The sequence below is a fragment of the Pteronotus mesoamericanus genome, unplaced genomic scaffold, assembly GCF_021234165.1.
Source record: "Pteronotus mesoamericanus isolate MK-2021 breed Mesoamerican mustached bat unplaced genomic scaffold, CSHL_Meso_final scaffold_85, whole genome shotgun sequence".
Lineage (NCBI taxonomy): Eukaryota > Metazoa > Chordata > Mammalia > Chiroptera > Mormoopidae > Pteronotus > Pteronotus mesoamericanus.
In genome coordinates, this window is record NW_026555329.1 from 76351674 (window position 1) to 76377884 (window position 26211).

General features: G+C 45.0%; 1 protein-coding gene across 2 annotated transcripts; it reads left to right on the forward strand.

Annotated features, from left to right (window-relative positions):
• Window positions 1-875: 875 nt before the first annotated feature.
• Window positions 876-9937, forward strand: LOC129063376 (olfactory receptor 2A2-like). 2 transcript variants are annotated; one of them, XM_054564427.1, is made up of 2 exons: window positions 876-1774; window positions 9928-9937. In XM_054564427.1, exons 1-2 carry the CDS (start codon window positions 876-878, stop codon window positions 9935-9937), a joined length of 909 nt encoding a protein of 302 aa, XP_054420402.1. The 2 variants fall into 2 exon arrangements, with proteins under 2 accessions (XP_054420402.1, XP_054420400.1); XM_054564425.1 differs by lacking the exon at window positions 9928-9937 and having other exon boundaries at window positions 876-1805.
• Window positions 9938-26211: the final 16274 nt, after the last annotated feature.

Sequence of the window (26211 nt, forward strand, 5' to 3'; positions counted from 1 at the left end):
TGGATGATCCAGAAATTACATTAGGGAAAAAGATGATGATTTTATAATGGAGATATCTGGGAAGCGCCATCCTCACCAGGCAATCCAAGTGAGCATCACCAGCAGTGGAACAAGCTAACCTCATGCAACTACTCATGAAGTACAATGGAGGATGCTTATTTTTCCTGCAGAAAGTGAATAACCTGAATAAAAAATGAGGCACTGCATACAATCCCAATTTGGGGAACATTCTGCTGAAGAATTTCTCTGTACTCTCCCAAAATTCAGCGGTCATGAATAGCAAAGGCAGACTGAGTAACTGTTTCAGATGAAAGGAGACTAAAGATAAATGATGTTAAATAGAATATGTAATTTTGGATTGGGTCCTAAATGGGGGGGTACAGAGAGAATATTATAGATTAAAGAATCATGTCAATATTAAATTGCCTGATTTTGATAATTATATTGTGGTTAGGTCAGTGAATATCTTTGTTCTTGTGGAAAAAATGAGGAATTTAGGGGTAACTGGGCATCATGTCTATCTATACTTTAATCTCAAGTGGTCCAGAAAAAAGTAATACTCATATATAAAAATATAGAGAAAAAGAGCATTATAAAGCAAATATGAAATAAATATTAAAATGTGTTGAATTTGGGTATATGGGTATACTGGAGTTCTTTGCATAATTCTCAACCCTTTTCTGTTAGTTTAAATTTATTTTATATTGATGTTAAAAACAAGTAACCAATTTTGAGGAATAGAAGAAGCTTTCAAGTAGTAACAAGAATACAATATTTCTCTGAGCTCTGAGCATTTTGAAGTAACTCCAATTTGTATTGCCTCTCCAGCTCTGACCTTTACCACATTTCGGTTCTTGACCGGCTCTCTTTAAGGAATGGGGGGAAACCAGTCGTGGGTCACGGAGTTCGTGCTGCTGGGATTCCAGTGCAGTGCAGAGACGGAAGTGCTCCTCTTCTGGGTCTTCTTCCTGCTCTATATCTTCAGCCTGTTGGCTAATGGCATGATCTTTGCACTCATCTGCCTGGACTGCAGGCTACACACCCCCATGTACTTCTTCCTCTCACACCTGGCCGTCATCGATATGTCCTATGCTTCCAACAGTGTCCCCAAGATGCTGGCAAACTTAGTGAACCAAAATAGAACCATCTCCTTTGTCCCGTGCATTATGCAGACATTTTTGTATTTGGGTCTTGCTGCTACAGAGTGCCTGATTTTGGTGGCGATGTCCTATGATCGGTACGTGGCCATCTGCCACCCCCTGCAGTACACTGTCATCATGAACTGGAGTGTGTGCACGGTCCTGGCCATCACTTCCTGGTCGTGTGGATTTGTCCTGGCTCTGGTACATGCGATTCTCCTTCTAAAGCTGCCGTTCTGTGGGCCCCGGGAAGTAAACCACCTCTTCTGTGAGATCCTGTCTGTCCTCAAGCTGGCCTGTGCTGACACCTGGGTCAACAGAGTGGTCATCTTCGCTGCTTCTGTCTTTTTCTTAGTTGCGCCCCTCTGCTTAATGCTGGTCTCCTACACGCGCATCCTCTGGGCCATCCTGAAGATTCAGTCAGGGGAGGGCCGCAGGAAGGCTTTCTCCACCTGCTCCTCCCACCTCTGCGTGGTCGGGCTCTTCTTCGGCATAGCCATGGTGGTTTACACAGTCCCAGACTCCAGTCAACGAGAGGAGAAGGAAAAAATGCTGCTGCTGTTTCACAGCCTCTTTAACCCAATGCTGAACCCCCTCATCTACAGCCTGAGGAACGCTCAGGTGAAGGACGCCCTGTATAGGGCGCTGCAGGTGAGGTCCAGGTGAAGGGTGGACAGACGGGTGAAGGGAAAACTCAGAAAAATTTCCCAGTTAGAAGTTTGATATATAAATAGTAATTGTTTAAATTCTAACACTGGAAAATGTTAGGATTTACATTTCCACAGAAATTCCACAGAAGAGCATACCTTTTAAAGTTGAAATGGGATAACTAAATTATCAGAATTTTTAGTCTTTCTTTAAAAAAGAGTGAATTATCTTCATTTTCTAAAACCAGGAATACCATATAGAGAAGAAATTAAATGTAATAAAATTATACCAATACACTTCTCTGGCTTATGTATTTAGATACATGACTTCTTATCACCTTGTGGTAGCTAGAAACAGTACAGTAAAATTAATACCATGAGAAAGAACTTCCAAAGTGGACTAAAATTTTAATACAGAAAATATTACAGTTACATGAATCTACCTCACCAGTTGTGAGGCAAATGAAATGAGAAATGAGAGTTTAAAGAAACTCTAAATTCCTTGATGAAATAATTTAGTAGCAAAGGAAAAAGGTTAGGGAAATGTTTAGTCCAACAAGAAACTATGAAAAAAATCCTAAAATATCTTAGAGGTTAAATGAAGGAAAATTATTAGTAAATGTTTAAATGGTCCTAGATGTAAAGGTTTTGAGCATTACTCAAACCTAATGTTTATTCTTGGGTTATGATAATTTCTAATAGAGCAAGATTTAATCACCTGTTGAAGTTCTTGAAATTTTTTCCACCAAAATTTTGTAATGTTTGAACCAACTCATCCAAAGATGATTTGAGGTAGCACCAAGCAGCACAAGACAACTGTGAGAGAGCTGAGAGACAAGGGGGAAAAGGGGTGTGTGGGAGAGGACCTGGGGACGTTAATCCCCTCACCTTTCTCCCCCAAGCCCCAACCTCCCTCCCCTCTGACAGCTCTCAGTCTGTTCTCTGAGTCTGTTTCTATTTTATTAGTATATTTTCTTCATTAGATTCTATATACATATAAATGAAATCATATGGCATTTGTCTTTCTCTGACTGGCTTAATTCACTGAGTATAATAATCTCTAGGTCCATCCATGCCGGCAGAAAGGGTAAGATTTCCTTCTTTATACAGCAAAGTAGTGTTCCACTGTGTAAATGTCCCGTAGTTGTTCTATCCACTCGTCTACTGATGGACCTTGGGCTGCTTTCATATCTTGGCGACTGTAAAATAATGCTACGATGAATATAGGGGTGCTTATGTTCTTTCAAATTAATGTTTCAGATTTCTTTGGATATATTCCCAGAAGTGAATTTGCTGGGTCATAAAGCAGTTCCATTTTTAATTCTTTGAGGAAACTCCATACTGTTTTCCACAGTGGCTGAACCACTCTGCATTCCCACCAACAGTACACGATGGTTCCCTTTTCTCCACATCCTTGCCAGCATTTGTTTGTTCATTTATTGATCATGGCCATTTTGACAGACGTGAGGTAACATCTTGTGGTTTTAATTTGTATCTTTCTGATGGTTAGTGACATTGAGCATCTTTTCATATGTCTGTGGGCCATCTGTATGTTTTTTTTGACAAGTGTTTATTCAGACCCTTTGCTCATTTTTTCATTGGATTGCTTGTTTTTTGGTGTGAGTTCTTTATAAATTTTGGAAATTAACCCCTTATCAGATATATCATTGGTGAATATCTTCCACCATTCAGTGGGTTGTCTTTTTGTTTTGTTGGTGATTTCTCTTGCTGTACAAAAACTTTTTCAGTTTGATGGAGTTCCGTTTGTTTATTTTTTTTCTTTTGTTTCTCTTGTTTGAAGAGATATATCAGCAAAAATATTGCTAGAAGAAATAGCCAAGATTTTACTGCATGTTTTCCTCTAAGATTTTTATGGTTTTGAGTCTTACATTTAAGTGCCCCAGGTCTCTCTTCAAAAATCTGAGAAGCCCTGTCTGGGTGGCTCAGTTGGTTGGAACATCATCCTGTGAATGGAAAGGTTGTGGATTCAATTCCAGGTCAGGGCACATACCTAGACTGCAGGTTCAATCCCCAGTCAGGGTGCATGTGGAGGCAGCGTATTGATGTTTCTCTCTCACGTTGATGTTTCTCTCCCTATCTTCCTGTTCCTCCCTTCCCCTTCCTAAAAATCAATAAGCATGTCCTCAAGTGAGAATAAAAAAAAATCTGAGAAATATTTAAAAAATAAAGATATGGCTCAAGGAACCCAGAGTCAGAGAAAATGGAATTGATAATGTCAAAGGGTATTATTGAAAACTGTAGAAATACATTCCCCTCAATAGATCCCAGTTCTCATAGTCAGAACTTAGGTGGCAACCAACTGAAGTGTCTATACCTCAGGCTGTGCTCAATAAGCTGTAATAAATTCTTCCTCTTTATTTTCTCATTTTTTAAGATGTAAAATAAAACATTGAGCTTTGGACCTTTTAACACACAATTACTCCATAAATACAATTAGTAACAATTTATAATTATTTCCGTCAATTATACACCTACTATGACTTTCTGAATATCCATTCATCCTTGAGTTGGATATTTACTACATCTGTGAAAAGCCAACAATTTAAAAACCAATTTTCAGGTAACTTAGTTTGGGAGTTGTTTAAATGATCAGTGTGTTGATTTTTACTCATGCTACTTTCAAATGGAAGTTGCTTTCAAATTCTAGAGAACCTCACGATAACCATAAGAGTTATAAATGCAGGTTGAAATGAGAGCTGTGATTACAGAAAATGCCCAGTGCTGACAGATTAAGATAAATATCTGAGAGCATACTTATTGCAATTAAGAGCTGACTATGTTGCGTATGTCACTTTCCTTTGTGTATATTTATGTATTGTGTGTGTGTATTTTTTGCTCTGATCACTTTTTGAAGTTACAGGAATGTCACCCTGATAATGCAATAAAAACATGTCATTTTGAGATGATATATTTCCCTAGGCTAAAGTTTGTTTGGTACCATAAGGATTTCTATTTAATTTTTTAATGTCTTTGTTCTAATTTTTTACTTTTTATAATTGATGGTCAGATGGTGATAAACATAGAAAACTATGTCCTAAACTACTGTGTTCACAGGATCAGTTGGCTACTAATTTTTTCACCTATATGTCAATTTTCAGATTTTCTGATTTTCTGCACATCACCTGTAGCATAAAACAAAAATTGAAGAAGATAGGAGCCAATATTTATGGATTGCCTAGTACACACCAGGCTTTTCATATGATCGGAAGCCATTTTTGGTGTTTCTAAATGTGTGATTTTTGCCCTGGCTAGTGTGGCTCAGTAGATTGACCACCGGTCTGTGGACCAAAGCGTCGCAGAGTTTGATTCTCAGTGAAAGCACATGCCTGGGTTGCAGGCCAGGTTCCTGGTAGGAGTATAAGAGGCAATCACACATTGATGTTTCTCTCTGTTTCTCTCCCTCTTGCCCTCCCTTCCTCTCTTCCTGAAATAAATAAAGAAAATCTTAAAAAAAAAACAACACCCAGGTATGCTAGTAATTTAAAAATAAATAAATTTTAAAGTGTGTTTCTTCTCACCATGGATACATAGAGTTAGAGCAGAGGTGGACATGTTCCCAAAACTTGATTAACTGTGCTGTTTTCCCAAGTTCATGTCACAACCTCAGCAAGTCAGGAATCACACTGTAATGAACAAATTAGTTTGTCAACTGGTGCTTTACTGATATGAGATTTCCAATATAACGTTTTGACTCCCTTATGTTCAGTACAAGAATGCAGCAGAGTACAAATAAATATGACAAGGTCTTAGGTAGCAAATCTTCTCCCAGTCCCAAGAGAGGCATGAAGCTTCGAGGGGAAGCTGCCTTGGAGAGGGTCCTTTCCCCGCTCCGCGGAGGGGCTGGACTCCGAATCTCCCCTGGAAAACCCTCCCTCGGGCAGGTTCTAACAAGCGGGGACACCTGGACCTTACTTTGGAGTCCCCAGTCCACGCCCTGCTCCTTCCATAACCAGCTGTCTACAGCGTCTCCACAGCTTCACTTGTCACGTGGCCTCCGCTGGTTTTCCTGGGGCCTTTCGTGCCACTTCTGCTGCAACCAGATTACAGTGGGGAGAAGCTTAAATACCGAGGTTAATGCCAGGATCTTACTCACGGTCACGCTGGTTCTGCTTCCTTGTGGGTTCCCCTGGACCAGATTTGGGGACCAGGGCGGTGCCGGGAGGCATGGAATTGAAACAGTGCCGAGGATTCGGGTCCTGTAGTGAGGGACGTTGAGTCAGAGGAGGGCTCTGTGTCTGTCTGCGGGTCTAACGGTGCGTCCTGCGCGGGTGACAGCGCAAGCAGGAGAAGGGAGCTGCCCTGGCTCCTGCCCGGGGAGGGGCCCCGACTGCGTGCCGCGGCCCGCCCTCCGCTGAGCCCCGCGGAGCCGCCGACGAGGTGGGCCCGTCAGAGAATAAAACCCCCTTTTCTGAGGATTCGGCCCCATTTTCAGTCAGGAACAAGAGAGGGTCTGCAGCTCCCACAGAAGCTCCCAGAAGGCAGGACCCTGCCCGACCTTCAGGTGCTTCCGCTTCTGAGGTCGCCGAGTCCAAATGTGGGCGCTGAATAGGTTCCTTACTTTATTTTTCCATCCATTCCTCTTAGGTGGGTTGTAGCACCGAGTCTTTTGTTGACTATCACTCTGTTACTGCTCTTCTTTTTATACATAAGTAAGAAAATTTAGTCTTCTCTAAGCATGTGCTAATTATTTTTCTGCTGTGGGGATAGTCTAAGGAAAAGTTAATACCAACTTAGTTGAACATATTGTTCACAATAATGTAAGTATGTATAGAAGTTGGTGAATTTCATTTTATACAGGGTAGAAGTAGCTGCATGAAAGCAATAACCTCTGAACATTAATGCTAGATACAAGAATAAGAATTCTCTGTGATGGTTTACATTAAACATACGGAACATTTTTTTGTAAGGCAATGAAGATTACACTGGGATGTATTATGGAGTAATTTTACATTTCAGGGAAAGTCATTAACAAACCACAATGAGTAATCAATGCCGCCCATACAGATCTCGTCCATATGCGGCACATGCATTGATTTCTTCCTAGTAATCTAAACAGCCACATTGTCGTAAAAACTGCTTTTTATCCTTTTGCCCCTCCTATTATCGTGTAAGCAGCCCTAGGTGCAGAGGCTGATGTCTGTTGCCGAAAGCTGGTATTCTGTTGGGAAGCTAGAATGACACCTCCTTTCTAGGACCCCTCCCATCCCCACATTGGAGCTCTTCCATTACTGATTACTTCCACCCTCCAGAAATTCTCTGCTTAAGTTTGGCACATGAAGTTCCAACATGATCCCTATTTCCCCATCCTTTCATTTCTTCTTTTGGTTTGAGAGTCTTTCTTCCCATCACGTGTCAAAGGCTCTAGGTGACCTTTCACTGCAGAAGGGGATCATGTCACCCTCGGGCCCAGAGGGAGCCCCAGGCCCAGGATCTTCCCCCCAGGGTGACACAGACTCTGCAGCTCACGGTGACAGACCCCAGGGGGCTGTTTGGGCAGAACAGCCTGAGCAGGAGTCGAAGCTGCGGCCCAGACTCAGGGGCCCCTTTGGGAATCAGCTGGCCAAGTCCTCAGGGGAACGCTCTCCCTTCCGCCTGTGTGTAGCCCATCTGCGGAGAAAGCATGGGGGATGTTCCCTGGGGCAAAGGGGACATTCGGATTTTGCTTTGGACATCCAGTGTCTCATCATCTTAAACCTGGGACTTGCACACTTCTCTGTGTATGATCTCTCCCCAAGGGGAAGGGCAAGAATTGGTTCCTCTCTCCATCCCCAGTACCTTACTGTTCCTAACACACAGTGAGCACTCACCCAACTCTTGGTGAATAAAGGACACTTTACTTATTAGCCTCCTTTCCAAATTTTCCATGTTGAGCTATCTTCTAATTTTCAGCCTTCTTTAATATCCCTAATGGTGGGTTATACTAGAACTTTAATTGTAGCTGATAATTACTGAGTGCTTTCTATATGGTAGATCCAACATAAATGCTTTAATATAATCTCCACATCAAATCTGCAGAATGGGTGTTATTACTATCCTTATATAAGGATAAGGAAAAATTAAGTTTAAAGAAGTTAATTAGTTTATCCCAGGTCACAGAATTATTCAGCGATAGAAACATAATTCAAGACCAGGCAGCCTGACTTTCAATGAACTCTGGACCGCTCTGCTATAGAAGTTGTACTGGTCTTCATAACCTGAATGGCTGGCATCAGGGCTTTATAACATACACTCAGTAAACTTCAATGAATGTGCAAATGAATAGTCATCATGTCCAAATTTCTCCCCATAATTTATGAACCTGAGCATCTGTTCACCTTCATTCTTTTAAGTTAGATATCTTATTATCCATTAGATTTATCCAATTTTTACTTTTTGTATATTTTTTTTATTGATTTGGGAGAAAGAGGGGTAGGGGGAAAAGACAGAGAGAGAGAGAAACATTGTTTTGTTGTTCTAGTTATTTATGCGTTCATGATTTATTCTTGCATGTGCCCTGACCAGAAATCAAACCTGCAACCTTGACATTCTAACCAGCTTAGCTACCCAGCCAGGGCCACTTTTAGTATATTATTATGCAATGGATGTTAATAATCAAGAATATGTTATTGCTCTGTGACCACAGAGAAGAAATATAGCACCTACTATTTTAAAACCATGCTGGGGAGGTTTATTCGTTTCTATCATAGAGTGCAATAGTCACTGGCTTCTCCAAGGGCTGTGCCAAGTCATTAAGCCTGTGACTCAGGAAGGCCAGGGTAGGTTGGTGTCCAGCACAGAACCATGTGAGGGTGTTGCCCTTGAAAACTCTGACCAGAGGGTGGAGACAAGTGTGGACAGAGACTATTGGAAATGATAGGGAAGGGAATGTGTATGTGGTAGCTGGTTCACCTACCACCTGAAATTGGCACCTGAAGCATCTCTGGCATGTGGACCAGGGATTGTCAACCGCCAGCCTGTAAGATTGGTATTTACTCTTTGCCGTGGGTATAGAATATCATGCTTAAATATGGGTTGTTGAGACAGATACAAAATGAGAGGTGGGGAGTCGTCCCACAGAGTGAAAACAGGTTTTCCCAGACAGCAGGGAAGTGTCTTGTACTCCTTGCTTTCTTGGCCAATGTTGAATAGCACTGTTTCCATTTGATCCATCTTTTTTTAAACCTGTGTTTCTCTGTTCGTTTGTTTTTAATTTCTGAAATCACGTTGGGCAAAAAGAAGAGTTGGGTCCTTGAGCACAGTATGACTTCATCAACAGAGTGCTGGCTCAGAGTCCAGATGTCTGCGTTCCCATCCCAGTTCCCCCACTAATTCACACTGTGACCCTAGAGAAGTTGCCTAACTCCTCTGGCCTTCAGTTCCCTCATCTATATGATCGAATGTGGAACTAGACAGCCTGTAAAGTTATTGCTTTTTTTCTAATTTTTTGTTTCTCTGTTGGTTTCCTGACTTTTTATTGGATTTTGGATATTTACTTTTTTAAAGGAATATAGAATAAGTTTCACACACAGAAGATGAAAGGGACTCTTAAAGATAATTGACTATCTCACGCCTTAGAGACAAGAGGAACTCAAGAGTAACTGCCGAGCTAATCAGTGGCCTGGCTATTGGAGTACTGTAAGAAACGGGGACTGCAGAAACAGAAGATGAAATGCCCACCTACGAAAAGGGAGTTTCATTAGACTTCTTGAATCTTATCAAGAGTAACTTTCACTGGGAAAGAAAGGTGCTAGCACATGGAATAAAACTTAAATGTCTAATTCAGTGCCTCTATTGCCCACATTGTAAACAATTATTTTAGTATCTACTATTTATTGAATGCTTATTAAGTGTCAGGCATTGTGCTGAGATAGCTGCATTATTATCTTGTCTAAGTTTCATAACAATTCCATGAGTTTAGTACTTATGCTATACTTATTTGAAAAACAAAAGGAAACAGGCAAGGAGGTAGTAGAACTTTCCTCTGCTGACAAGCAAGTGCGTGACTCAGCGTGCGCGCTGGTCCAGGCTGGCCTGGCTGCACAGGCTGCACCCAGACCAGGAAGAGCGCTGCAGTCTTCCCTGCCTGTAGTTAAGGAAGGCGCAGGCAGTTCAACGGGAATGTTCTGAAAATACATTTCAAGGAAAAGATAAAAAATTAGCCAACAGAGTTTTCAGTACACAAAGGTGAGCAAAAGTAGGTTTACAGTTGTTCATATGGAAAAGGACATGCAGGGGATGACTTTTACAGTAGCCTTATTAACTCAAAAGAATGTCACAATGGCACCATGCACTTAGGCACAATCTCGCAAGTGCACAGATTGCTGGCCTTTGTTATTTACATGTGCTCAGACTCTTTGAAAATCCGTCAACAAACCTGAGTTTCAGTGACCTACTTGGGTTAGCCTCACTGACCTACTTTTGCCCACGTGTGTGTGTGTGTGTGTGTGTGTGTGTGTGTGTGTGTGTGTATAAAATGGGAATATATTAACCGTTTTTTATTGGATAAAAATTACCTGGATATAACTAGACACAAATGAACTAGGTACAGTAAAACAAGTGGAAAGCACTAGAGACTATGAGAGATGCACAGTCCTCTAGTACTTGCAGAAATGAATTTTAAAGCATAAGACCATTTTTTTTCTCCAGATGGACAAAAATAAAAACATGGATGGATACTTCCTAGTGTTGCTGAGCATGTGGGCGAATGGATATTTCTCCATAGTTTTGGTGGTTATTTGGGAATATATCTTTAAAAGTTAAAATATGCACACCTTTTGATGCAGCAATTTGAATTCTAGGAACGTAGCCTACAGACATATTCACATATATATGGCCAAAATATATACACAAAGGTATTTTAAATTGAAGCATTATTTGTAATAACAATGTCATAAACTACCTAATATCCTTCAAAAGACAGGTTGTTAAATAAAACATTACAAATTTCTAATATGGATTATTATGCAACTATTAATATGATCATGTTTTATTTCTATAATGTACAGAGAAGATTCTCATAAGTGAGAAGAAAAGTCAGATTGATACTTTATCATTTATTCAATTTTTTCATTGTTATTTTTTAAATTACATTTTAGTGATTATGCTATTTCAGTTGCCCTGATTTTCCCTCCTTTGCCCCCCTCCACCCAGCGCCCCCCACTCCCTCGGGCAATCTCCCCACCATTGTTCATGTCCATGGGTCATGCATATAAGTTCTTTGGCTGCTCCATTTCCTATACTGTACTTTAGATCCCCATGGCTATTCTGTAATTACCTATTTGTACTTCTTAATCCCCTCATCTCTCACCCATTCTCCACCTTCCCCCACCCATCTGGCAACCATCTGGTAACTAACTTTTTTTCTCTTGTGGCTTTTAGAGTCTCTCTTTATCTTTAACCTTTGGCCTCTTAATTATGATGTGTCTTGGCACAGGCCTCTTTGCATCCATCATAATTGATTCTCTGTGCTTCCTGGACTTGCATGTCTATTTCCTTCACCAAATTAGAGAATCTGTCTTTAACTATTTTTTCAGATAGATTTCCAATTTCTTGCTCTTGCTCTCCTTCTGGCACCACTATGATGTAGATATTGGACCTCTTCAAGTTGTCCCAGAAGCTGTTAATACTATCCTCATTTTTTTTGGTTTCTTTTTTCTTCATGTTGTTCTGCGTGATTGTTTTTTGCTTCCTTATGTTCCAAATAATTGATTTGATTCTCAGCTTCATCCACTCTACTGTTGTTTCCCTGTAAATTGTTCTTTATTTCAATTAGTGAATCCTTCATTTCCAACTGGGTCTTTTTCATGCTGCTGAGGTCCTAAGTTCCTTGAGCATTGTTATAACCAGTATTTTGAACTCAGCATCTGATAGATTGCTTATCTCCATTTAGTTTAGCTCTTTTTCTGGACTTTTGCTGTGTTCTTTCATTTGGGCCATGTTTCTTTTGTTTCCTCATTTTGGCAGCTGCCCTGTGTTTGTTTCTATGTATTAGGAAGAGCTGCTATTACTCCCTGTCTTGGTAGTGTGGCCTAATGTAGTAGGTGTCCTGTAGGGTACAGTGGCACAGCCTCTCCTATCACCCACGCTGGGTACAAAAGGTGTGCCCTTTCTGTGGGCTGAATACACCCTCCTCTTGTAGTTGAGTGTTGGTTGCTGTTGGCAGATCAGTGGTAGAGATTTACCCAGGCCAGTCAGCTGCAAGGACTGGCTATGACCGCTGACCACCAAACTCTGCCCACCATGAAGGATCAGCTGTGCAGGGGCAGAGGTGCAGGGTGGTGGTGCTCCAACGTGGTCTAGCTGTCCACTGGGTGCTCTGGCCCTGAGGTTTCCCAGGTGGTGCAGGCCAAGGTCAGTCCCCACCTGTGTTTTGCCCAGGACCACTCTGCCTGGGATATAAAGCAATCTGAGATGGCTGCTGCTTGTGCTGGGCTTGGAGATTCCCAGGTGAAGCCAAGCTGTGACTCTAATCTGGCTGCTGCTAGGGCTCACTGAAGCCAGCTGTTGCTTGTTTAATAGGACTTAGGAGCCAAGATGAGCCATTGATATGGAAAAGCAGGTTGGGTGGGCCCATAAGTTGAATGTGGTGGATCCTCTGTCGATCTCCAAGGTGGGTCACACAGAGTTAGCCAGGTCTATGGAGTCTCAGATATGGCACCAACCTACTGGCTCTGTGCGGGGAGGGTTTAACAAAGGGACAATGGCCTCTGCTTGCCTTTGACTCCATGTCTTGAGTGCTGGACACTTCAGTTTCTCCCTGTATACTATTGGTGCATTTCAAGATGCTACGCTGCTACTGGAGCTCAGAGGGAGTGAGTCTGAGTAGATGAGTCCATGTGTGGGTTTTTTAAGAGGAACTGTTTGGAGCTCCACCAATTTCATCCACCAAATCCCCACTGGTTTTTGCAGCCAGAAGTCATGGAGACCTATCTTCCCGGCACTGGTTTCCTGGGCTGGGTGGCCTGGTGTGGGTCTGGGACTCACTGCTCCCAAGATATCCCTCCCGAATTTTTTTATCCATGTGGGTGTGGGACCAGCCCATGCCATGTCTGCACCCCTCTTACCACTCTGGATGGATGTGGTTTCTTTAATTCCGTAGTTATCAGACTTCCATTCAGCTCAATTTCTGATGTTCCTGAGTGACGGCTGTTCTCTATATTAGTTGTCATTTTGATGTAGTTGTGTGAAGAGGCGAGCCATGTCTGCCTACGTTGCCATCTTGACCTTAAACTCATTTCTTTTTCATCCAGATCTTTCAAAGAAAGCATCGCTGATCATCATTCATTCAATTTTATGTGAAATGCAATCCAAATAAAGTTTCAAGACAGACCCTCTAGGTCCCACTACAGTAGAGACATTTGGAATTGCTGCTGCTCCCCAGACCACTTCCTGAGACACCCGGCCGGTGTCAGCCGGGAACCATCAAACCTCTGACAGCAGAAACCCTGTAGGCCTGGGTTCAGGTATGCTGCAGTCAGTTGTGTCCCTGCTTGGCTTCCCCATGTATAAAATGTTGCTAAGAAACCACCTGTCCTGTCTGTTCTAAAGGGATGTTGTGAGCTCCAAAGAAAGGTAATATACATGTCAACACTCTTTAAGTAGAAATGTCGTACTGAACATGACTCTGAGTCCTAGAGCACAGAGAGAGATTCATTAGTTCTCTTCTCTCACTTCCATCTTTTCTCCTCTCCCACTTTCTAGATGTATTATTTACCTGACCTCTTATTAAAAAGATAGAGGTCTTTGAGGTGTGCTCCCTTGAACTAAAACCCACTACAGTTCTAGAAAAGAATCAGGGGAAAGCCAAAGGAGAGTGTCTTAACAAAAGATAAAACTGAGCAAAAGGGTTTGTTTTGGGGGTAACCAAATGAGACAGGTCTGTGATCCTTTCTTCCAAAAAAGTAGGTTGTGATGGAAATTGGACGGCTGATATTTTAAGAAGGTAGGGACAATGGAAAGGCTGCATTTCCAGCTACTCCAAATAATATCCCCATGGTGCTTGCATTGAGCTACAAAAGCAGAAGTAATGACTGAAGTTGATAGAGTCAAAATACGAAGTGGTTGCTTTTCTGGTGCGCAGAAGACACATAGCACTCCATGCCTGGGTTGTTCGATCTTTATCAGATACCGTGGCACATTATCGTCAGTGTGTGTGCAGTGGGTGTTTTCTTGTGGGCTATAGCAATGCTACTGGTAGAGTAATATGACCCTTTGTAAAGCCAGGGCCTATTCAGTATGATTTGGGAGGCACCCTAGACTTGCAGTGATCTCTCCCTCCTGCCTTCAGACACTCAGAATTTCTTTAGTAAGGCTATCATTTGTTTCACAATCAGAGATAAACTTAACAAACAGATGCACATGTTTATGCTAGGTTGTAAATAGCAGGTCATAGGGGACCTGTTTTGATAAAAGTTAGAGTCCTAGATTCTTAAAGAGGGTGGGGAGTAAGGGAGGTAAGACGCCCCCTGCCAACTTCACCTGTCCTAACCCTTACCTCTTCTGGAACCTGTGGCCACCCCATAGTTATAGTTTCCATTTAAGTCTCTAAAACCTGGTAGAAGACTTAAGAAAATGGCAGAAACAAAACAAATATACACTTAGTTCCCCCAATGGGTGGTTGATTAAGTAAAGGGCAGCATCTCCATGCCCACACCATGGAGTGCCACGCAATTACCACCCACCCACCCACCCACCCGACCCAGTGTGGTCATTCTCCATACCTTCTGTAGAAAAACCTTCCTGATACATAGAGAAAAGCAAGAAAAGCAAGTGCAGTAGAGAGAGGGGTGGATAATCTATGTGTGTGTGGGCTCACAAGTACATGAAAGAGTTCCAGAGGGAGACACAAGACAGCACGGAGAGAGGCTGGAAACGGGGGATAGAGACAAGCAAGAGAGTAACCAGGCCTGAGGCTTACCCAATTTGGAAGCAGCTTCTTTAAGAAAAAGAATGTGAATTTATGACTACAAAATTAGTTCAGGGTCTTGGAAGGGCCTTGGCTGGGGCTTTGAAACTCAAGGTTCACTAGCATCCTGCTAAATCCCACTGGGGCCATGCAGGGGAGGCAGAATGTCAAGGAATACTTTTCAAAGCTGCTAGACATTTGAGATATTTTACCTACTCAAAAAACTGAATTAAAAAAAATACATTTGCCAAGGTAACTTTGGAGAAAGGGAATTGACTAAGTGACCAAGCTTCGTGAAGATGTGAGTCCCTATAATCAAATGCATAACAAGAAGTTGTAAAGACCACAACGGTGGCTACACTGATGTATCATATTTTGCCTATAAGATTGGCAAAGATTAAGAAGTTTTAAAGACACAGTTAGTGAGAGCATGAGGTATAATACATAGTTGTAACTTGTATAAATGACATCCATGGAGGACAATTTGCCAACGTCTCCCACAATCACAAATGCACATACCACTTGACCCAGCAATTCTACCTCAAAGAATACGTCCTGCAAGTAGGCTGGCATGTGTGCAAAGCAGCAGAGGTAAAAGTTACTCTTTGCAGCACTGTTTGCACTGCCAAACCACTGGAAACCTCAGTAGGAGAATAGCTAACTAAATGATGGTACATCCATTCAATAGATTATTGTGCGACTGAAATGTAGGCAGGCAAACTTTTATGTACTGAAATTATGGAAGAATCTTCAATCCATATTTTAAGTGAAAAATGCAAGTCTCAGAATATATTGTGGGCGATCATTGATGTGATGTGTTTTCTAAAAGCACAGAATATTTTTGGAAGTGTTTCACAAACGACTTGTAATATTGGAGTGCGCGGGAAAGAGAGAGCTGGATAGCTTAGGGGCTTGAGTGAAAGAGAGAACTCACGCTTCTGTACTTTTAAATTTTGAAACATGTCCATGTTTAACTTTTTCTAAACATCATTTTTTAGAAAGTTAAAACAGATTGTTTTTAAAGTCTTCAAAATGTACAGAAACTTAAACTTTAAGGAAGCCTGAGACTGTTGAGAGGGCAGCCTGTTCAAGCCCCAAACCTTCCCAGAGAAAGCAATTCCACATTTCATGGAACACTGGGCATTTTTCCACTCCACTGGAGGGTAGAGCGTTTAAAAGTCTCATTAGTTGTTCAATGATTCAATGAATTTATGATTCTGAATGAAATATTATCCCAGGAATTTTTGTGAATGGACTTCACCCTCCACTCCCAAAATTTCTAGGAAATGGTTCTATTAGTTTCTGGCAGCTCTGAATTCTTCTCTGTAATGCACGCATTACAGTGCTGCAGCTCCTGAAAACTACCGGACCTCCTTTGCCCATGTCCTCTGGCGGAGACAGAAAAGAACCAGGGCACCCAGCATTTCTTCCTTTATTAGCTTTGTTTTCGATGGGGACTTAGAGTTACTTTGCTCAATTCAAAGACCAGATCCCTTCGGACGTGGTTAAAACCCAACCTGGAAGCACACAGCCAATATAAACAAGTCTGAGGTGGGGAGAACACTGGATCCTGGTATGTGCGCTTATTCTGAAAACAAGAAAGCTGTCACTGGCTGGGAGCTGCTGGTTCAGCCACCCAAGGTTTGGAAGAGGTGAGAAATCTTTTGTTACTTACAAACTGTGTGTTTCAAGAATTATTTAGAGCCGAGAATGTGTTTCAAGATTGATTTTTCTAGAAGACAACCATTATTTTCAGGAAAAAAAGGCCGTGAGCAAAACCATTTATTTCCACAAGATGGTGCTATAACTTCTGCCAAGCGGGAAACACATTTCCTTGAGGAGCCAGAAATCCAGCATACACTTCTGAGTGGGGACCGAGTCTGGGCGTGCTATGGTGAATCCATCAAGAAAGCATGCAGGGCAAACATGTCCTGGTGGAGGCCGATTTGGACGAAAAGGGTGAAAGTAGTTATGGCAATAGGCCATCTGCCACCTCCACAGGTACCCGAGTTGATGTCTCAAGGCTTTGTGCTCCATTTTCAGGCCGCTCCTTTTCCAAGATGCTGCTCTTACGACTGTCAGGCAGTTGTGTGTCAGGGATGGAACCTGGGTACTTGGGAGAGGCATCGAGTCAACTGTCATGGAAATGTATCTCCCACACCCACCCACACTGCCTGCCTGGGGGCAGCTCAAGATTCAACTCTTTAGTGAAGCCTCTCTCACCACTCTGGGCCACATGAACCATACTTTCCTTTGAATTTCCCTGGCATTATTATTTTCACCTCCCTTTCTGCATATCAGAGGTTGCTTTAGCGTCGTATCTGACCATTTCCGTCTGACTTTCCCAAGTTCTTTAGGGACAGGGTCTGTGTCACAGTCACCTTTTATATCCCACAACAAGAAGCATACCCTGCCTTGAATTCATGCACATTAATGATATCACGAATATAGGCAATCTATAGTAAGGTCTCAGTAACCTTAGTTGCTAGCCTGCGCGACCGGGAGGAAGCTAACTGCAGCTGGCCACTGCCTGGGACCCAGGAGTACATCCTCTCTGGCTGCTCGGTCATCTCTAAAAGAACAGGATTGAACTGTCCTCCTAACTCCACTTTTCTTTTCAATGTTTGCTTCTCTGACTTTAATGCCTTCAGTATCCCTGTCTTGAGGGAGCTGTGGAGGCAAGAATATTTGTGTCATAAGGGTTCCTACTGATGTGAATGGTATCTCCCTCTCTATTCATCTTTATTCTTGTCTCCATTTCTGTGTCTTTCATGCTTTGACAATGACAACTGTGACACAGCAACCAAAACTGGTTGCTCCCTCTATCAGTTGTCACCAGGACCTCTCTACTGGCACAGGGAGGCAAGGGCGGGTAAGTGGAAGCCTAGGGGCACAGTGACAATGGGATCCCCTGGGCCCCTCTTGGGAGCAGGACAGGAAACGGGCAGCAGTGTAGGAGTCACGACTGACTGGAAGGAGAATGGATAATGTGGATGAGAGTGAGGAAGGGGCGCTTGGACAGCCGCTGGGACAGGCGCTGGGGACTTTGATAGCTGGAGGACACTTCTGGAAAGACATCAAGGACTTGAAGTTAGGGTCGAAGCCAATAACTTTCTGGTGAAGGGAAACACAGTGTTGGACCAGCTGGGGAAGAACTAAAACCCTTTCTTTGTGCACCATGACCAGACGTGGGGAGAGCGTGGTCAGGCAGCCGGACATGGGGGCTTGTGGGCCATGCATGCCGCTGGGTTTGGACTGCATGCTTCCAGAGGCGTGGCTCCTCCAGAGGAGTTTCTCCCATTTTATCAAGGTGTAGTGGACATATATTGTATATATTTAAGGTGTACAACTTGATCTTTTGATATACATGTATGTTTGTAATGTAACATCACAACTGAGCTCATTTAACATGGCCATCACTGTACATAGTTGCCATTTTTTCTTTCTCTTCTCTGCCACGCCTTCACCCACCTCTCGTTAAGCCCACACCCTCTGCCCTTCTGTGAACAGAACGTGCTCAGGCTTCTATTTTCGAGCACCCTATTCCCACTGCTGGTGTGCCTTTCCTCTGCCCTTCTCTCCACCAAGTAGCAGAGTGCTCTTTTAGACAAGTCAGCTCAGACTTCACCGTAGCCTTTAAGCCTCCTCCTATTCCCCAAACAGCGCTCTCTCCTTTACGCCACCATTGTACTTTGGGTGGGTCTCAACGGGACACCACACTCAGCTGTCACCATTTGCTTCTTGTGTCTCTCCTGTGTTCCTTGGGGGCAGAGACTTGGTCTTTGTATATCTGGTTTCTTAATGTGCATATTGAGTGAATGAGTAAAGATAGTGAACGAGGCACTTAGTACTTGTTCCTTGAATAGCATTAGCTTTAGGCTCTTGAAAACATGCAAAGGATGAGAAAAGAAAAACTGCGTTCATCAGAATGGAACTGGAGAGCTCAGAGCCATGGCAGCCAAGTCAGGGTGGACTTAAAGGAGGAAGGTAGAGAGGCCATGGTCAGACAAGTTAAGAAAAGAACTGAATTCAAAGTCAGTTCAAAGGTAGGTCGTGGGATCAGGAAAAAAGCAGAGGCAGAACGGCCAGCACAGCTTTCCGAGGACTAGCGCTGGCTCCACTGAGAGCGTTTACCAAGCGCGAGACCACCCCGCCAGTAACAGGATAGTGTCACCAGGAGGGTGTGTGACCCTAGCAGGGACAGCCCTGGCGATAGCTCTGATGAGATCCTGCTTGAAAGAAGGCCATTGTAATTTCTTTATCAAAATATTAGGATAGGGTGACAGGCCCGATTAAGAAGGCCGGGCACTAAGAGAGAGTGTCAAGAAATAGAGAGAAAAAAAAATAGAATCATAGTTTGCAAAGTGAAGGGAAGAGGGGCCTGGAGAGCTCGCTGGGTCCCTGGCATGCATACGCCCTGCAGACAGGGACTGCCCTGCAAGAGCTAACTCCCTACATGGTAAGTTTTAACTCCTCCATCTCACTGCTGCCTGAGAAGTCAGGTCAGGCCTTGTATGCTTCGCTCTCTGGATAAGAGCCCAGAGATCATTGAATCAAGGGTGGTGACTTAAAAAACAAAAACAAAAACAAAAATGCTGATAGGCCAGAGCTGGCAGAACAAGAGGAGGTTAAATCTATGAGTCCTGAGAGAGCCGGTAACCTTAACTCAAAGGACAGAGAGCTGTAATCCAGGAGAACCACGGGGAGCCGGAGTGGAACAGGGAGAACAGCCAGGCTGCTGTGGGAGGCAGTCCAGCGCCTCTGACGACAGGGCCCCTCCCAGGAGGCAGCATGGAACAGCAGAGGTCTGCGACTTCTGCCCGGGGACCGGGGGTTCGCTCCCCTTGCAATAGGATCATCTGCTGATTCTACTAGTCATCTGTCACTGTGCGAACATCACAATACTGTTGGCTATATTCCCATTCCCTTTTTCACTCATTCCCCAGGCCCCTCGTCTCTGGCAACCATCACTTTGGACTCTGTTTGTGTGAGTCTGGGTTTTAAATTTTGGAGTTTCTTAAATCTGTTCATTTCTTTTTTTTTTAGATCCCACATAGAAGCAAGATCATACAGTTTGTCTTTCTCCGTCTCACTCATTTCACTTAGCGTCCTGAAGGTCCATCCACGTCATCTCGAAGGGCAAGACTTCATCCTTCTCACGGCTTTGTAACATTCCACGGTGTGTGTCTCATCTCCATCCAGTCATCCAGCGGCAGACACCTAGGTCGCTTCCATATCTCGGCCACTGTCAATAATGCTGCAATGAATGTCTTGACTCACTGCACTCGCCACTTTTACCCCCTGGCCGAGCTTACGACCCTCTCTAGGCCTGCTCTTACATACTTGAACTCCTAGTCCTGGTTTTCCACATTGCTTCCCACCCTGCATGGCAGCCTAGGGCAGGCTGAAGGCTGCTGAACTCACAGCTTAATCCCTCAGAGTAGTATGGCCGAAGTAGCATGTTCTTTGAACATAGAGATGCTTCAGGACTTTATTAGAGAAGACACCTTCCTGCCTTAATTACATCCTATCCTGAAGCGCCCTTCAAAAACCGGGACGGCACGGCCAGCCGGCTGGAGTGCAGCAGCCGATGGGCACCGTGACCTGGAAATGGTCTGACCCACTATCTGTTTGGGCTCAGAGATTGTGGCTGCCCAAGAACACAACAGCCAGAAAGGCCGCGGAGATTCCTCTTGAATGACATCCACCTGGAACCTCCAGAATAAATGGCTGGTGGTCTGACTAAAATACCAAGAATCTTGGGCCCCCTAGGTGAGAGGTTCTTAGTGTGTGTGTGTGTGTGTGTGTGTTGTGTGTGTGTGTCTGTACCACAGAACATTCTGGCATTTTTGAGTCTATGGAGAGGCAGAAATGTAGACAGACCTCCTGAGGCTTGGGCTCAGACCAAGAGAACACAAGCTTTCCCTGAAAGAATTGGGGAAAAAATATGGCCACGGAAGACACGCAGACCTGAGACCTAGGCTTAGATCCTTCAGTACAAACATGCACACAGAGGCCCCGGGCAGAGGACAGAAGGCAGACACGCCCTGAGGTGTGTAATCACCCTAAGGTGAACTCAGATAATACACAGAGGAAAGACAGGGGTGTGCTGGTTTAGAGATGCTCATTCCTAGGTCCTAAGCGATGGCTGCCCAGGGAGAGGGGGAGGGAGGGCAAGAACTCAGGATGGAGCAGGAAGACTAAGGAAGAGACGTTAACAATCGAGGCCAGAAGACGCGCGACACAGAAGCTCAGACGGTCAGAGGCTCACATGAGCCAGGGGGAGGCAGAGGACCACGTCGCAGAGTCAGGCTCAGGTGAAGACGTGGAGAAACACAAGGGACACACGGGCAGATTTCAGAGACGTTCAGGGGCACAGGAGAGCCCCCCAGCCCCGTTCCCTTCTTTGTCCCTCTTCCTCCGGTCACCCCTGCCGGCACTGTCCCCTGCCCCAGCCGCCAGCCCCCAGCGCCCGCCCGGGCTCCCCTCGGCCGCCACTTCCCAGCTGTGACGCGGGCGCTCCTTCCACACCAATGGGGCCGCAGCGCCGAGGGGACCTGCCCCTCCCCCAGGAAGGTGTGTCCCTGGTTTCCTCACCTGAAACTTCTAGGAGAACCAGGTCCCTCCCTCCCGGCAGGGCGGGGAGGGGCGGGCACGGGCGCGGGTGGGGCGCCAAGGCTGCCGGGGCCTGCGCTAGGGACGGCCGGCTGGCGCCCGGACCCGGAGGGACCCTTGTGCGGGACAGCATGTGACATTGCCCAGGTGGGTGCCCTCCTCCCTCCCAGCTCCTGGCTGCCGGCGCCGGCGGGCGGCTGTAGCGCCCCTGCGGAGGTGAGGGAGGGACGCCAAGGACGGGAAGCTAGGCCTTCACCCGGGGGCCAGCTCCGCTGGGTCCCCGGGAGCAGGCTCCGGAAACGGGGGGGCTGGGCAGATGGGCAAATTGTGGGGCGTGGGGCTGAGTATCCTGGTCAGGAAGAGGAGGGAAGCTGGAGGGAATACTCTTGACTGAAAAACTCCCTTCCGGCCTAGTCCCGCCTTGGAAATGGGCACCCTGCCCCCAGATGTGCCCCAGGCCAATAATAGGGCTCTTCAAAGTCTGGGTCCCAGGGAAGCTAACCCCTATAATAAGGAATAAGTGAGACTCCCTCTGTGGACGTGTTCCCCACCTGTAGATGTTTCATTGTCTCTTTTTTCCTAACTAGGCCTGGGCCTTCCTTCACTTCCTACGGACACTGTGTCTAAGTCCTTACCTCTGCCCCACTGCCCTGGGCGCTTTCACCTGTAAAATGACTCCTGCCCCCCTCCCCTGATTCCCCACATCCCGGCAGTACTTCCACAGCTCCTCCTTCCGTCACAATATTGCCTTCTGAATTTGGGGAGACAGTGGGGAAGGGAGCTGTTTAGGGTTAGGGGTGGGGGGCTCTAGTTTTGATCATCATTTAAAATTGCTTCCCAGCAAGATGGCCCTCAGGGAGCGCGTCCTGAGGCCGCTGGGTTTTCAGATCTCAGTCCCTTCTCCCCTTCCTGGATCTTGGATTCCCAGGCTGATTCGCCCTCCTGTCTACCAGAAGTGAACTCTGGCCAGGACTCTCGTCAGATTGAGGGAGAGGGGTGTGTCACACAGACAAGGGAGAGAGGGTGGCTTTCATTTCTAGCTTCTTCCCCCTTTCACTCCCCCATGGCCTCCTAAGGCCCTGCATCCGTGGCCTACTCCAGAAATCCCAGCTTCTAGCTAAAACCCTCCGGATATGGCCTCTTTCCCAGACTTCCTGTTTCTCCTACACTGAAGAAGCTCCTGGCCTAGGTAGGTCCTAACAAAATGGGGGTCATTTCATAACCAGTCCGTGGCCTGAGACTGAAGCCATATCTATTGAGGGGGTTCTTTGGGGGGTGGGGCTGGGAGGAGGAAGGATGTGGGTGTCAATTTTGATTGAGACTGTCTGGTAGGAGGAATGTATGTCATTATCCTGGTAAGGAAGGGAGAGAGGTCAGGAGGTGTGCAAAGGAATCTCTCCTGTCAAAAGACTACAGTGAGTCTAAACACAGCCAAGAGCCTTCAGGTGCCTGGGGGTCCCTGGCGTGGATGGCTGCCCACAGTGCTGTCTGTCTGAGGTTGTCTATGGCCTCATCCAGCACAGCGTCTGTGGAATGGACAAGAAGGTGTCATTTGTGGTGTCTGGCACGGTTAGTCACTGTGGTGTGGACAGGAATGGGACACTCACAGAGCCGTGGGTCAAACAAGAGCAGTGTTACTCAGGTGTCCGTAGTGCAGACCAAACAGGCACAGACAGGGGTCGATCGCCAGGTCCGTGGAGGGGACAGGAGCTGGTCACTTACAGTGTCGGCAAGGTGGGCCAGAGCAAGGTCATCCTTGCGGGCCATGCTGAGGACACAGAGAAGTTACTCAAATTATCTGTGCGGATGGCAGCGGGGCCACCGCTGGCCTGTGGGAGCCCATCCGGTCTACAGGGCAGTGGGTGCCCCAGCATTTTCAGACGTTGGGAACTGGATGAGAGAGGGTTATGCCAGTTTCACTGGGCCAATGGGGCTTCCCTAAAGTGGACAGGACACAGATCTTTACAGTTACTTTTTATATCTTTGAGCATTTGAATATCTTGTTCTTACATCTTTGTAGCATTGGGGGCAATAATGTCAAACACTGAATAGAGGCATCCATCTGTGTGGAGTCTCATTTTCTACATCAGGATGAGGACTTATCTTCTGATTTGGGGATATTTTCCTAAGATAAGCTGCAGTCTAGACGATATAGTGTGAACGCAGAAGTGTTGTGATCGCAAGTATTTCAGTGACATGTGGTATAGCTTAGAATATCTGAGACTGCCACTGCTAGAAAATCCAGGGAGCATGGTCCCCAGAGTTACACAGAGCAGTCAGCGGGCCGAGGGAGAAGCAGCAGTGGGGTGAGGTGAGGGGGCGGGAGGCTGTCTTTGAAATACAATGTTATGTCTGTCGACTGGAATTGGATAGAAGCCGAGGTGTTAGGGGCTCTAAGGGAGACTCCTGTCATACACTGTGTTAATGGGGTGACTTGCAGCTCTGTCTTGAAAGAAGTCACATGTGAACAGGGTCAGCAGCTGCCATGCTCAGTCGGTGCTCACTTACAGATATTCACCCCCAGTGAAGAAGGGGGTGAGGAGGCAACCCTAATACAATGGACAGTGCAAAAACTCTCTCCTGATGTTTTTACATGCATTAACCATGCTTTACATACTTTCTTTGGCTTTGTTGCATTCTAGGTTTGTAGTGCCTGATTGCACTACAATTATAATAGGACAGGATCGAGTATAGGGAATGGTGGCTGAGCTGGTGACCACCAATATTTCCAAATGGTTAAACACAGTGTCAGAAAGACGGTCAGTGGGGTTGCAGGAGGCAGGCGTGCATTGTGTCACTAGAATGGAACTGAAGATGTCTGTGTAGCACATGGTGCATATAAACATAGCAGAAGCATGCTCAGATTTTTAGAGACCACTTGTTTTGAGGACATGACAGAGTATATGGATGTAGGGCCAGGACAATGGGTGGGGAGGACTTTAGGTTTAGTTACACTGCCTCCGTAGGCAGGTACAAACCAACATTCACAGAGTGTTTACGTTGAGCAAGTATGTTATTCAACGTGTGGTTGAGAAAATAGGGTCACGTCACTGTAGCCTTCATAGTGATTATAGTATTCTTGTTGTCAGAGCTGGATATAGGGAGCAAATCTTACACTGTGTCAATTCACTAGAAAAGGATATAAAAGCCCTTCTACATAAGTAGGCTTACATTAGACATGATGGCTTTTTGCCCCATATAAATGGTATCTGTGTCTATATGGTGTCCAGGAACTTGTCACGTACTTGTTACATCCGCAGCGTGTCTAGGGACCTGTTTGTTTGGTTATGTCAGTCTCTATTGTGTAGAAACTGCAAGGTTGGCTCATTGTGTGTATGTGCACACACATGCACACACATATGTATGGGTGTGTACTTGTGCAAGTATGCGCGCACGTGCGATATCTCAGCAGGACAGCAGACATTCTGGGTGGCGGGCCTTCACATTAAACCTAGTCCAGGGAAGGTGCAGGTTTAGGTGCAGCCATGGGTTCCACAGGTCCCAGAGGTCATCTCTAGGCTGGTGACCTCCCACCTTTCTCACACCTGGACTTCTGGTTGCTGAGAGTTGACTTGTCAGAAGACCTTGGTTTGAGTTTACCTGTGCCATTTGCTTAGGAAACCTGAGTAAGTGTCTAGATTATCTGACCTTCAGTTTCCTCATCTATGGATTCAGCAGAGTTTCTGTGTGCCTCTAAATGTCCTCCCAGCTCATAAATCCTGTATTTCTCTCATACTTTCTCTCTCATCAACAATAATTACAATACTTAACATTTCTGTGACCCTTAAGTTTAACAATGCATTTTTTACACTATCTTAATTTTATTAGAATTACCTGCAAAGGAGTATTTTATCCCCTTTATTAAGATAAGAAAATGGATATTCAAATAAATTAAATGATTTCCACAATTGTTTTAAAATCAGCAAGGTACAAAAAAGGCAGAACTAGAAATTGAACGACACTCTTTTAACTCTGCATCCTTCCTTCCTTCATTCATTCATGCAGTCTTTGCTGAGGGTCAACTAAGCTTCAGACAGAGGGCGCTGAACAGTTAACATTGAAGTGTTCACACCCTCATAAAGCTCATGATCTGGCTCCGAAAATAGACATTAAATATGTAGTTACAAGGGCAGTGAGTGTGAGAAAAATAAAGTCTTCTCCTGGGGGGAGAGGAGGCTCCCACACAGAGCTGCAGTACATGGGAAGGCCTCCAGCAGAGAGGCCGGCAAGCCCAGGGGCCTGAGAGCCAGTGTGGTGAGGGAGGCGAAGAGGCTGTTGGAGAGGCAGGCAGAGGCCAGGTGGAGGCGGGCACACAACCTGTGTTGGGCATTTGGGTTTCATCCCAATGGCAGTTAGAGGATACTGAAGAATTTAAATAGTAGTGGGGCTTTTAAGACACACTCAAGTGCTGGGTAGAGGATGCCTTGGAGAAGGGGCAGGAGAAGCTGTGTCAGGGCTGGGGGCCATGCTGCACCCCAGGTGAAGCAGCCTGGGTGAAAGAGGACTCTGGCCTGCTCAGGGGCTAGCAGTGGGTTTGGCGAGAAGTGGGCAGACTTGAGGGGTATTGAAGAGGTGGGGTCAGTAGGAATCCGTGACTAGATTAGATATGGGCAATGTAGGCTAAGAGAGAAACAAAAATTTTACTTTGTAATTGAAAAATAATGATCAAACACGTAGTATAGGCCAGATATTGAGCTACATACAGACACTTGAGCGGGACAAATGTACTTCTTGATCTTGTGAAGTTTATCACTTATTCAGATAGATGATAAATCGAAATACACAAATAACTATGTAACTATAATTATGTAAATGTTAAAAAGGAGAAGGAAAGTGGAGTCGATAACTGCCACAAAGAGTACTGTAACCTAGTCAGAGGATGGGGGAAAATGGAAGGGGTTAAACT